Source organism: Tyto alba, unplaced genomic scaffold (assembly GCF_018691265.1).
Source record: "Tyto alba isolate M040663 unplaced genomic scaffold, T.alba_DEE_v4.0 Super-Scaffold_17, whole genome shotgun sequence".
NCBI classification, from domain to species: Eukaryota; Metazoa; Chordata; class Aves; order Strigiformes; family Tytonidae; genus Tyto; species Tyto alba.
The window spans coordinates 9316458-9328882 of record NW_024881279.1 but is presented as its reverse complement, the minus strand read 5'-3'; the positions used below and the strand labels follow the sequence as shown (position 1 = coordinate 9328882).

Below are 12425 nucleotides of genomic sequence, written 5' to 3'. Positions count from 1 at the left end.
AGGGAAAACACCAGAAGGCTGACAGTGATCTCAGAGCTCCTGATAGCAAGCTTTCTAGGTTTATCTTAACATTGCAAACAAAAATCAAATGGCAGGCTGAGGAAATCTTGCAGAAGGACTATCTTGACATTCGGAAAGCTGAAAACAGACTGCAGGGACAGATGATAATAGCAGCAAGCAAGTAGATAAAAGGGAACATGATCACAACAGGCAAGACTTCCTCCTGTCCTGGTGAGGAGGAGATTCTGCAGGTGCTCTCTGGACTTTTCTGTGGGAAGCTGGGAGTGGCTGGAGAAACAGGCATCATCAGTGCCAGAGCAGGTTGGTACTTACCATCAGGTTGTATTTCATCTTTGGCTCCAAACTCTCATCCCATGCAAATAGAAAGATTTTGAGTTGTTTTGCAATGCCTACTAAGAGGAAAAAAGCCCCTGCTTTTTTCACCGACTGCTAATTCAGGGCTAAGTACTTCCAGCTTAGGCTAACACAATGACATCTTTTTTCAGTTTTCAAAAAAAGAAAAGAAGTGCGTGGAGGTGTTCATATAATTGCAGTTTATTTCAGTGTATTTATCCTCATGGGAACCTCAGGATTTCACAGTCTGCTAGTCCAGAACTAGCTTGCTGTGAGATAAACTGCCTCATAGAGACATTCTTTATTAGGTATCTATCACTAACCTGATCTAATAATTCTTTGTGGGAGCTGCAATGAAGTGAGAAACAATGTTTCATAAACCCATCAGCACCCAGGCAGCTTTAGTGCCTCTGAAGCTGTAATAGCCTGCCCATCCAAGCCAGCCCTCTAATCAAATTAGGGGAACCTACACAGGCCTTTAAATCTTAGCTGGAGCAGCACTACCCTCTAAAGATAAGTCTGGGAGGTAGCTGTCATCTGGAACTTACCGTTTTAATGGAGCCATTCGGGGTTCTTGGGACAGAAATGCTACTCTCCGAAAGGTCTGTGCTGCCAAAAACGTCCTGGGAAGAAGCCTTTTTTAGTTTTTTATACCTCCAGTCAGGAATCAGACCATTTCCATTTTCTGTACCTTGGGGGCCAATGGAGACTCTGCCCTAGCACCTTCCCCCAGACTCCCACTCTCCTCAGCATTTTTCTAGGATGGCACATATTGAACCTACTAAAATGCTTAAACTATCACAGTGTTTGCCACATACTCCCCCTGGGAAATGTTCCCGTGGCCAAGAATCACAGCAGTCTTCCCTTAGGAGCATGCCTTGCAGTTATCTGCTGGTCCCCTAGAAAGAGCCTTTCCTTTCCTTCATGCACGCTGATTTTCCCACATGGCATTGTTTGTCTCCCCTCCATTTATTTCACTTTTTCACCTCATGGAGTTAAGTAAAAAGGAGTGTTGGGAAGGCCACAAAAGAAATGAAGTGGTGACAGTAGAAAGTGCTGACTGTCCTAACGGGAACACCGGACAGGCCATGAGTAATGCCTTTAAACTTACCTTGTCTTGGGCTGAAAGGCTGCACTCCCTGCAGAAAGACTGTAACACAAAAAGGGCAGCAAGCTGTTAAAAACCCTCCCTTGAAAACCAAGGTGCAGGATGGATCTGCCAGTGTTTGCTCTCAAGGCAGGCACGGAGATAGGAAAGCGACAGCTTCAGCCTGCCCTGAGCTGGGCGATGCTGAGCTCCCCCAAACTGCAGGAGAAGGGAGCTCAGACAAGATGCATGTGTAGGTTTAGGCGATTTTAACATTTTATTCTCATGGCTGTATATCTCAGCAGTAAACACACAAACGGCCTTTGAAAAAAGCTTTTTGTGTTGCTTTGAACACGTGGCTGATGACAAGCTCGGGGAGGGAAGTGTCCCAGACACAGTGGCTGCTGCCCAGGTGTCAGCTCTCTGAGGGCCTGAGGGCAAAGGTGCTGTTCCCGAGAAGACAGCAAGGCCTGTGCTCCGAGGAGGACTGTGAAGGATCACCATCCAGGCATGACAGCACTGCTGTGTTTGGCCAGGGGGACAAGACTGCCTGAGAGTCCCACCCTGTCCCTCTTCTGAAGTACTCACCCACACAGAGTAGCAGCCAACTACACCCAGAAGCTCCTCGCTACAGAAAGCCAGCCATAGCTTGACCGTGAGGCAGTCACTGCAGTCGATGATGCTCCAGAATTGTCATCCACAACAGTATCAACCTGGGGAATTTTTACTTAACCAATCAACACAAACTTCTAATCACTGATTTGGGTATCGAGAAAAAAGAAAAAACACACTGAACTAAACACCTTTCCTCCTCCTTCCTTTGGCTAAGTTTCATGCAAACACCTGTCCTCCACTGTTCCTAGTCTCACCTCCCTTTTGCTGCAGTTCATACACAGCTTCTCCCCATCCATTCAGTGAGGTGATGGGTGGTGAGGGAGGTCAGGGTCAAGTGTGTAACTTCTCCATGCTAGGTTTTCTCTGCTCATCTGTGCTTCCCGACAAGGACTGTCCATGGCTGCTATCCCTTGGGGGTGTCCTACCTTGGCACAAGTCATCCACCACCGCCACAGCCCCTCCAGGATGACACCCTTGGGGACAGAGCACCTCCCTGCACAAACATCTCTCCCTCCACATCTCCTCCAGGTTTCTCCACATCTTTTTACATTTCTCCTCACGTGCCTTCTCTCTTCACGACTGCCGTTCCTCGTTAAACTTGTCTGAGCTGGGGTGCTGCAGAGTTCTCTGACAGGCTGGAGTTTAGGGGCACGATGGGTTGTTCCTGCCGGTTTCAGAGCTGGCTGGCAGTAGCTGTAAGGGACAAACACAGAGATGCCCATGGGCATCTCCACAGCCCCCAGCTGCCTGAACCTGCTGCGTTCGCCTGCTGCAGCACTCAGGTGTGAGCTTGGCTGCTCGTGCATGAATGCAGTAAACCCTGCAATTTATACCCAATACAAAGGGCAGCTGAGAAGGATGCTTCCCAAGGGCCTGCAGGAGAGCAGTGCGTGACGTGGCAGGAAGCCTCTGCTGGGGAAACACCAGGCCAGGGTAACTAAGCTTATTCTCATAGTAAGTAGAGAAAAGAAATCAACCGCTGGAGCCAAACAGGCAGGGACAGTCATTTCTGCATACACAGTTTTCAGAAAACACATTAAAAATTTATTTTAAATATATTATAAAAGGAAGTCCATTCAACTTTAAAAACACTAGGCATTCTATCAATGATTCCCAATTTATGAAAGCTACTACATTAAAGTGCTACAAGTCCTTTACCACCCCCAGATATTAGGCTGTTGGTCCTAATATGAACAAAATAAATACACACTGATTCAAGAGGCACCATCCAGTTTTACAGATAGAATGCATGCAGTACAAGGAATAGACAAACAGACCTTATCACTGAGATCCTGGAGAATGCATTTTGAAACTAATTCCCTTCTCCACCCTAGAGGCTAAAGCTATTTGTTATTGTTATCATAAGGGCTAACATTTTAGTCTATTATCTTGATCAGCTTTTATCTTGTTTTGTGGTTGAAGTTCACATTTGCTTCCTCACTAATTGGGATTAGGATTTTTTTCCTAAAGTTGAACTAGTAGATTTAAGACCACATAGATCCAGTGGGTTTATATAAAACTCCCAAATCTCTCACATCTGATGGAATCACTGAAGCCTTTTGGGTCATACAGAAGCATCAAGAAAGCTCAAATGCAGAGAATAATGGAATATACTCAGCTAGCACAGGCAGAGTCAGAAAAATAGACATAGGATTTTTATTAGGATTTCCAGAATCTACCATTGCCTAGTTTCATACAGAGGTCTCCAAGTTAAAGCATGAAACTACAAAGGAGCAATCAGGTGAGTTTATTTTGGTTACACTTTAAATTAATAATGTGGATAAATCAGTCTGACTGGTTAATGAGGAATGTGAAATGAATTGACCACTGTGTTGAATGCTGCTGGAAATTTCAGATCTCAGTTTTCCCATTTTCCTCTCCACTCAAACCAGGTGACTTTTAAAATATGCAACTTGTTTTAAAATATGGACTGAACAGTCATTAGGTCAGCAAATAAAGCACTTAAAGCTAAATCTTACACAGGTTTGGAAATTGCAGCACACAGACTTTCCTTGCTTAAGATCAAGTATTAGACCACTAGTAGACTGGGAGCAGGACCCAGTGTTCCTGACTCCCAGTCCAGCTCCCCTTTTGCTCTGTATCCTGTGAAAGACCTTTTAATCCCATCCCCCAGACTCTGACATTAACCTAAAGCTACTCACCATTTTGGCAACAGTTTGCTAACTATTTAAGAAGCTTCTCATACTAAATGATTGTTAAAATAGAAACCTAGATTGCCGCTTGTCAGAGAAGGACCAACTGAGGCACCACCAGGCTCCTTTGTTGCGAGTGGTTAGAAATACAGTAGGTCAGTAGGAACATGAACCAGAGCAGTTGGGAGTGGATGTGGGATGCAAGGTACACCTAAATGTCTTGTGCTAACAGAGCCAGACTGTTTCAGACATAACTTTACCAGGGCTCTTTCAAATGAGAGTGTGGCAGGCTGACTGCTAGAGGGCTGTTCTCTCCAGTTAAAACCATTCAAGTGTCTGTCCCTATCTTGAAAGACAATTTAAAATAAAAGCTTCTCCCTTTTTATCCAGCAGTTACACGATTGCCCAATATGACTTTTGGGAGACCTCTCTCCTTTCCCCTTGGTGATGTAAGCCAGCACAGTTACTATAATGATCCCACAGTAGCTACGAGAGCACTGTGTTCTTGCAATGCCAGTTGCTGGTGGTGCCTGTTTGACTTTCAGTACATTGATGTCTCAGTGCAGCAGGGAGAACGAAGGTTTGTTGACTGGAACTCTCCAGTAAAGGAAAGCAAAGCCCTGTGCATAGACTAATGTAAACCAAGCCAGGAAGAAAGTTAAACTGACAAATTGCTTTCTTGCTACTTCTGTATTAGATTTGAACACACCCTTTAAGTTTCCCAGTGACGGAAGGCATCGACTTTCTGAAAGACACTTCTGCTACAGATTTTATATGCCTTTGGGACTATTTGTGATTTCTGATTTGGATATTTAGAAAATAAAATGCAGGATCTTGCATGCAGGTGAAATGCATGAGCCATCACCACGAGGTGAACCAAGACATCCTCTGGTCTAGCTTTAGTTGTTACAGCGTACCAAAAGAAAGCTGCCATCCTTTCTGAGTTTTTCTATTAGGAGTGACAAACTCCCCCAGAGTGATTAATGATATCAATTGAACTGAGGAAATCCAGGAGCTTCTGAGCTACTATTGTTCACACAGATTTTGCACTTGAAGTCAGACATTTTAAAAACCACACACAAACAAACACTGTACGAGTCAGGCTTTCTCTTACATCCTTATCTCCCAACCCCTTTCCCTCTTCTCTCTTGTCCAGCAAGGCACTAGGAAATGGTTCAAGTTTAAGCATTTGCTGTACATTTACATTTAAAAAGGCACATCTTTATTTTAATGATGCTGTATTCCCCTTTCAGTAAGGCTCACATGTTCTTCTGTTATGTGTGGAAAAGAAAGTTAATTTCCCAGGCATGAAAAAAAGACACCTTGCACACATAGGAGCCCCAAACCTATTACTCTGTAGGCCTTTGAGATTAGCACCAGTATAAATCAACAACAGCTTTAAGAGCAAATCAAGGTATTATTATGCAACATAACACACATCCAGGGATCCCCCTGTTGTCTGGGATTCTGATACTTAAAAGCAGCGGAATTTATGCAGCCACAGAGAGTGGGGTGTTTGAATACTTTTGGGGAAAAAATATGAAAACATTTGTTTTGCATTAGATAATCACTGGTATTTAATCTCCAGTCTCGACTTGCATGCAGATGTGAAGAGTCGCTTATGTATTCATGCTTTAGCAATTTTGCTTACAAATAACCAAAAGTAATTAGAATAATTAACCAGATTGCCCAGCAAAGGCTCAATTAAAGATGTAGATGATGAAATACAGCTTCTATTTCTCAATCAGTGGATGGTTGGCTACATTAAGTCTTCTCATTAGCCAGCAAAGCCTCTAGGGTATTGAGAAGTATAATTGATATAAATAAATTAATAGCTCAAAGCCCAGCGAGCCAGTCAGAAGTGGACAGATTTTGTGAGGTGCTTATCACACTCAGATCCCAAACCTTTAGAAAACAGATCAGATCAACCATACTGAGAAAGACTCAGTAGAACCACTCACGCTAAAGCTCCAGTTTCCATATACTGGTGGTTGGTTGTTAAACAGGAATTGCCTCAACAATGATCTCATCTTTTGGTGCAAACTGCTAAGAGCTGTCCTTTCTCTCCAAATTAAGATCACTAAGTGGTAAAAGACCTGTTTGTTACTGCAGTTCTCTCTGAAGCAAGTGTCCAGCAAGCCGAGCAGCTAGGACTCTTCACATGGTGAGCCCAAGTACAAAGCAAGCCATGCATTCTAGAAACAGTTTTCTAATGAGAGGATTAACTTCTGAGACACACAAAGTTGCAAGCTGCAAGCAGAATGACCTACAGTCCATTTATATAGTTTGCTGATTGTGTCCCAATGACAAAAGCTAGCACTGTTCATGGACAAACAGCTTCTTGATCCACAGGTATTAAAACATTCATAAAGACATCTAGTCAGGCCATCTAGTGATGCACAGTCAGCACTACTAGACTAATGAGAGGATTAATAACTTAAGGAAAGCAACAGTCAGACACAAAGCACTGGAAGGTGACTCTGCCATAGAAATGAAAAGGGATCCTAATGACAGATGTATTGTAGTTACTGAGAACATAAGATGTCAACTCTCTTTGATGCTGGTCTCTCTTCCACAGGAATGCTTCTGCAAAATTGTCATGAGGAAAGCCTAGAGATTTTTTTCTTCCTTCATTCCCAAAATGTTAGACACCAACACATTTGGCAAGCCTGGCCCTGGCTGTAACACAGTGACCGTGTTTCCCTTGCTTCGTGACTGCACGTACCAGGCAAGTTGGCAGAATAGGCCAGACACAGTCTCAGCTGTGAGGATGAGAGGGGAAAATGATTTTGAGCCTCGTAGTCAATATACCAGACTTGAGAACTTGAGAGGCAAATAGTTGTGTCCTAGTTTGCTCCCAGGTGACAGACACAGCACTACTTGGCCTCAAAGACATCTGAAACATGGGCAATGACACTACAATTGGCACTATCAGAAAGGGCTTCTTACTTCTGGAGCTCTGCAGAGGGAGCCAGCCTGCTTGTTTCTTGACACTAAGCAAAAATCTTGCCTTCATATGAGAAAAAGACACCCTAGAGCAGCTTCCTTGTCCCTCCAAGGAGGAGGAGTCCATTAACCATGCTTATCAAGAGTCTCAGAGGAGTGCCCCTTATCCTACCCTGAGTGTTTCAGTCTTTTACTCCCAGAGCTGGCTGCACACTATCTACTCTTGCAACATTCCTGCATGGGCAGTTGGACAAACTGTGGAGCTGGGCAATTACTGGAAAAGAGCTAGTTTTATTGATTTATGCAGCATCTTTGCAAAAGGTTAACTGTGCCGTCATTCACAGCTTTTACTTGAATATGCTGCTGCTGCCTTCAGTATAAGACTAAGTCAACTGAACTAGTAAATCTGTTTTTGCAACATCTTAATTTTAAATCAGTGTGGGATTTTTTTAAACACTTGCTTCAGACAGACTTGAAAATAATGGTCCTCCATTCGTCCTTTAGCATTAATACTTTTTTCCAGCTCCTGGGATGAGACAATTCTGGGTCAGTGTCTGGCAGGTCCTGCAGCCAAACCAGAAGGATACCTTGCACTGCTAACTGTCTACACAAGGGACAGGGTACGAGTGAAATGGGCCCATCAACCCTACATCTCTGCTTAAGCAAACAGATTTCCAGTCACAGTAAACTGTACAGTGCTGTGGATGTTGGGAAAAGAGGAGAGATTAATGGCACATTCCCACAATCCTAGAACACTACTGACTACAGGACTCACGACTGCAACAAACTACAGACCAATGAACACATGGGTAAAGACCAATGGCTAATCTCAGCCCTGACTTAATTATTCTGAATTAACCTGCTCACGCCAACTGTGAATTAAATTAGCCTTCAAACCTCTGAAGGAAAAATGGAAGTTGCCTTCATGTAGTAGATTTAACTCTGACAAACCCTAGAGGTGTCTGTGCTAAAGAGATTCTGAATAAGAGGCACCTGATATCCAAAGGCTCTTAGCAAAATCTTCACCTGTAAGAACTGTGCTTACTTAAAAACCCTCTGCTAATCTTTCACCTTGAAGATTCAACAGTGAGTGACAAACTGACTGCAAAGTGAACGGACCAGAAACCCAGATTCCTCATTGCTAATAACTACAGCAATATTCCCAACACTTGGCTGCACTTCCACTAGACCTCATTCCTTTATCAGAGCTATGACTTGGAAAGTAATAATACTCAACCTGTTTGAAATATATTTTGGTTTAGGGCAAAGAAAAAAATAAAATATTCATTTTACATTTTGATGGCCTTTTTTTTTGATTGAAAGATTAAATCTTATGTTCAAGATTTTACTTATATGGACTTTGGAAGATAAAGCACCTATGTGGGAACACTTCAGTGGGTAGTATAGCAGCTACAGAAAGTCCTGGAGGGTCCTGGATAACAAAATTATTCAACACCAGACCCAGGTGGGAAATTAGACAAAGAAAAAAAAAAAAAGCAAGCATTTTGAATCACATTCAGACTCCTTTAGAAACAGAGTTTCTGTTTAGTCTCAGCACAGAAGTGGCTCTGGCAAAGCCTTTAAAATTCCACCATCCCCAGAAGAGAAGGATGCAGCATCTTTGCAATAAAGACTGGCCTGCTAATTAACCTTCTCCTGAGATTCTCCCTTTTACCTTCATTAACTGTTTAAAAAAAAGTATTCTTAAAAAAATTTTTTGTAACCCTCCCCAGTAAAAACTATAACTGTAAAATATATATATATATATTTTCTCAGTCTTTTAAAGATCAAGATTTCTGTTAAATTTTTCCAAGACAGTTGAGTTTGTATGTTCAAATATCCACTGCTGTGTTGGAGATGAAGGATTGCAGCTATTCATAAAGATCTTTCGGTCACTTTCACTGCAGTCCATACAGCTGCTGCTTACTGGATGGTAGAGGGTCTTGTCCTGGAGAAGAGAAATTTGATGTGAGGTTGCTAAGCAGAGAAGCAAAGCTGTTTAAAACCAGCAGAGAGAAGTCTTAAAAACCAAGGCAAGCTGTTTTGTCACTTGGATATCTGAAGAAGTTGTTCCACGCTTAACTGGTTGGCAAGTATCAGGGTCCATTCCTGCCCCTTGGAACAGTACCCAGCTCAATCCTCACAGCTGCACTGGGAAGCTCAAAAGTCTGAAGACTGAAGCTGGGCTCTCCAGCCTACGGGCTGACGTCCTGCTGCAGTCACTCTGTGGCACGGTGCATGCAGACTGCAGGGACTAGCATAGGGCATTTGGTTAACGTACTCACCTGTTGGCCACAAAAGCATTGCTTAGTAGGAGGATGAATAAATCCTTATCTATTTTGGCACGATCTTCTAGTATTCAGAACAAACCAATAAACACAGCACACCTCTTTGCAAACAGGTTTTGCGCAGGTGTCGCACGACCTCACTGCCAGCTGCGGACAGGACTGCAAGGAGAGTGTCCTTCTGCTTAGCCAGCCCTGGAGAAGCAGTCCTCACCACTTCTAACCAGTGGAATGGGGGAGTCACCTCTCTCTAATCAAGAGCAATTAATAGCACAATGACAAGAGATTGTCTGCAGATTCTCTTACCACAGCTACATGAAGAGAAGGAATAAAATATGAATGCTGACATTTTAAGGAAGCTTAAGTGTCTATAGGCAATTTGACACCTTAACTGAGAACACGCATACATGCACACGCACACACACTCACTTTTCGGTATCTCCACAGCTGGTTCCCCTTCATTCCGTGACAGTCATAGAGGGTCACAGGGCTGCTGTGGGAAATGGCATCAAAACAAAACTTCTTGGTATGCTGAGGATCCCCGGGACGAATGTCTTCTCTCCAGCTAAATGTGAATACCTGCCAGGACAAACAGGACCCTCAGGATGGTTGGTACTGGGCACGGTGCTTTCACCAGCAGAACGTTGTTCCCTTCTTTGCCCACAGGGTGGGGATGGCTTCAGGGAAAGGACAGTATCTTCTAGAGAAAAACTACTTCTACCTCTGGGGACAGGGACTGCTGACTAGGGGAGTCTGCAACAGCTACCCCGTGGGCTGCCACACAGCATGCTAAATGAGACTGTGCTGCTGCAAACAGCCATGCTAGTTAGCTTGGGTACTAATAGCAGCCTTGAATGTCTCTGCAATGCAGACATACATCACGGATTAAGTGAGCAGCTGACCAATTACAGCACTTCACAGCTAGCAAAAAAGCCAGAGTGCTACAGGAGCTCCAAGTTAACGCCAGCAGTAAACACCCGAGCCTGCACAGGCAGCCTGCAGTCACCTTGAGGAGTCTGTCCCACGCCTTCTGGGACAAGAGACCAGGAGCCCACAACTCCCCAACCCCTGTCCACAGGAGTGTCGGAAGGGCAAACACCAGGGCAATGCTTCCTGGCTCTCTCTTCTACCAACCCTGCAATGATCTCTCAGCTCTTCTGGGTGAAATGAAAGGAGGGATGCTACAGAAGAGAAGGGGTTTTAGCTCTAGTAACTAGGCACAACCTATGTCTGGCAATGCTGTGGCCTTGAAAGAAAGCTACTGGATGCCAGCACATGTGGCCTGGAAATCCCTGAGTCACAGGGGTTGGATCATGGGTAAAGAGTCAGCAGAAGTTCCACCACATACATGCTCTGCTCCTTGCCCTGCCCCGTTGGCATTTGCTTTTGGCAACAGCTTGGAACAGTAGCGTGGTCAAGCTGCATCTTCAGTCATGGCTTGACTCATGACGTGTTTTAAGCATTGTAGGACTAAATCCCACAAAAGATAAACTACTTTAAAGTCAGGCACTGCTGTCAAGCTTTTCTTTTATACTTTGACAAGCACAGCATCTCTGGCAACGATGCAAGTGTCCTCTGTGACCAGCAGTAGCCAACGTGGCCCTGCAGGGCTACTAGCTAGCACACCTCTCAGTCCCTGAGGGGAAGGGCAATTCTGAGGGCTCCCTTTGGAGCCAGGTGGAGGAATGGACCTCTCCTCAGGGAAATCACACGGAGCAGTAAGGAAGATCAGTAATGAGCAGGGTGCTATTATTTGAAGCAAAGTAGCCAAAAACTTTTGCACAAATAAGCTACTTTGTTTCTGTCTCTCTTTTAAACCACTCTTGGGAGAGAAATTACCACAATCACTTAGTCTTAATGCTACACAGAAGTTCAAAACACATTCTCCTCCTAAACATAAGCCAACACTAATTGTTCAAGATCCTCTCGACACAACAACAACTTAGTTTTGGGCTTTGCCGGAGTAAATTGGTTTTGTTTCTAGTTTTCATGCATCAAAATTGATATGCAACAACCCTCTGTCTCCTACTACTGAAGCCATTCCCCTGAAGAGTTATGCATGGCTCTGTAATAGAGGCATTGTTTTCTTGATCTTTTCTCAGCTCAGCTGCTACAGTTTAGACAAAGTAATATTTCCCTCCCTTCTCTTACAATAAAGCTGTCGTTTCTGGCACGTTATATGTTGAGAGGGTGAATCTATAGCCTGGCCGGTTTCATCTCTCTCCAGCAATGGTTGGGTGTTTATAATGCATTTGCCTCCTGTCAGAAGGATGATAGTAAACAGTTATTGAATGCTCTTGCAGGTTCATTAATATGCATGATGCTCCTCTATCACTTTTTTCAGCACAACCTTTGAAGTTAATATTCGCTTTGTTACATATTACAGCTGCCTTGTTACTGGTTTATTATTTTGGCATATTGTTTTCTTGTGCTTTCTTTTGTTCGCTCAAAGATCTTCAAAGCAGAGGTAAAAGCTCTGCACAAAGTCTGTCAGGTTCCAGACCCTGCCACAAACACAAGCCACATCCTGCTACAAGCCCATCAAGTATTAGCACATGAACCTTGGGGTACACAGCACCCTCTGGTCACCTGACAGAGTCCTGCAATGGCCTTCCTTCTCGAACATTTATTCTTATAAATTCTCCCTCCTCAAATTTATTTATGGGCTGATGATTTATCAGAGGGACTGTTACCTGCACATTGTTCCATGCTGCCTCTCCTCTGTCCTTCACACAGTTTTCCAGCCTCAGTGGGGATCCCAGGGCTCCATGCTTAGTATCCACACACAGTCCAGTTCCTACATTGCGTATCTGAAATAGTAAATTAGTCACTGAATCTTCTACTCTTACCAAGTGACAGGAATGAAGGCTTAAATTGCCTCAAATAGTGTCAGTATTTGTATGAAGACAGTTTTAAGATACTTCCCTTAACTAGGTATCTAAACTGGAAGATAACAGCTAGAAGAAAGCACAGGAGCTCAAAATG

The 12425-nt window shown here is 43.8% G+C and overlaps 1 protein-coding gene across 1 annotated transcript in view; it reads right to left on the bottom strand.

The window, feature by feature from the left end:
- Positions 1-3077: 3077 nt before the first annotated feature.
- Positions 3078-12425, bottom strand: part of GALNT10 (polypeptide N-acetylgalactosaminyltransferase 10) — an 89982-nt gene continuing 80634 nt past the window's right edge. Inside the window, exons 10-12 of the mRNA XM_033006209.2 lie at positions 12134-12250; positions 9870-10019; positions 3078-9103 (exon numbers count right to left, since the gene is read on the bottom strand). Of these exons, the coding sequence (XP_032862100.2) occupies positions 8936-9103; positions 9870-10019; positions 12134-12250 (435 nt within the window). The 3' untranslated portion in view covers positions 3078-8935. The remainder of the gene's footprint in view (positions 9104-9869; positions 10020-12133; positions 12251-12425) is intronic.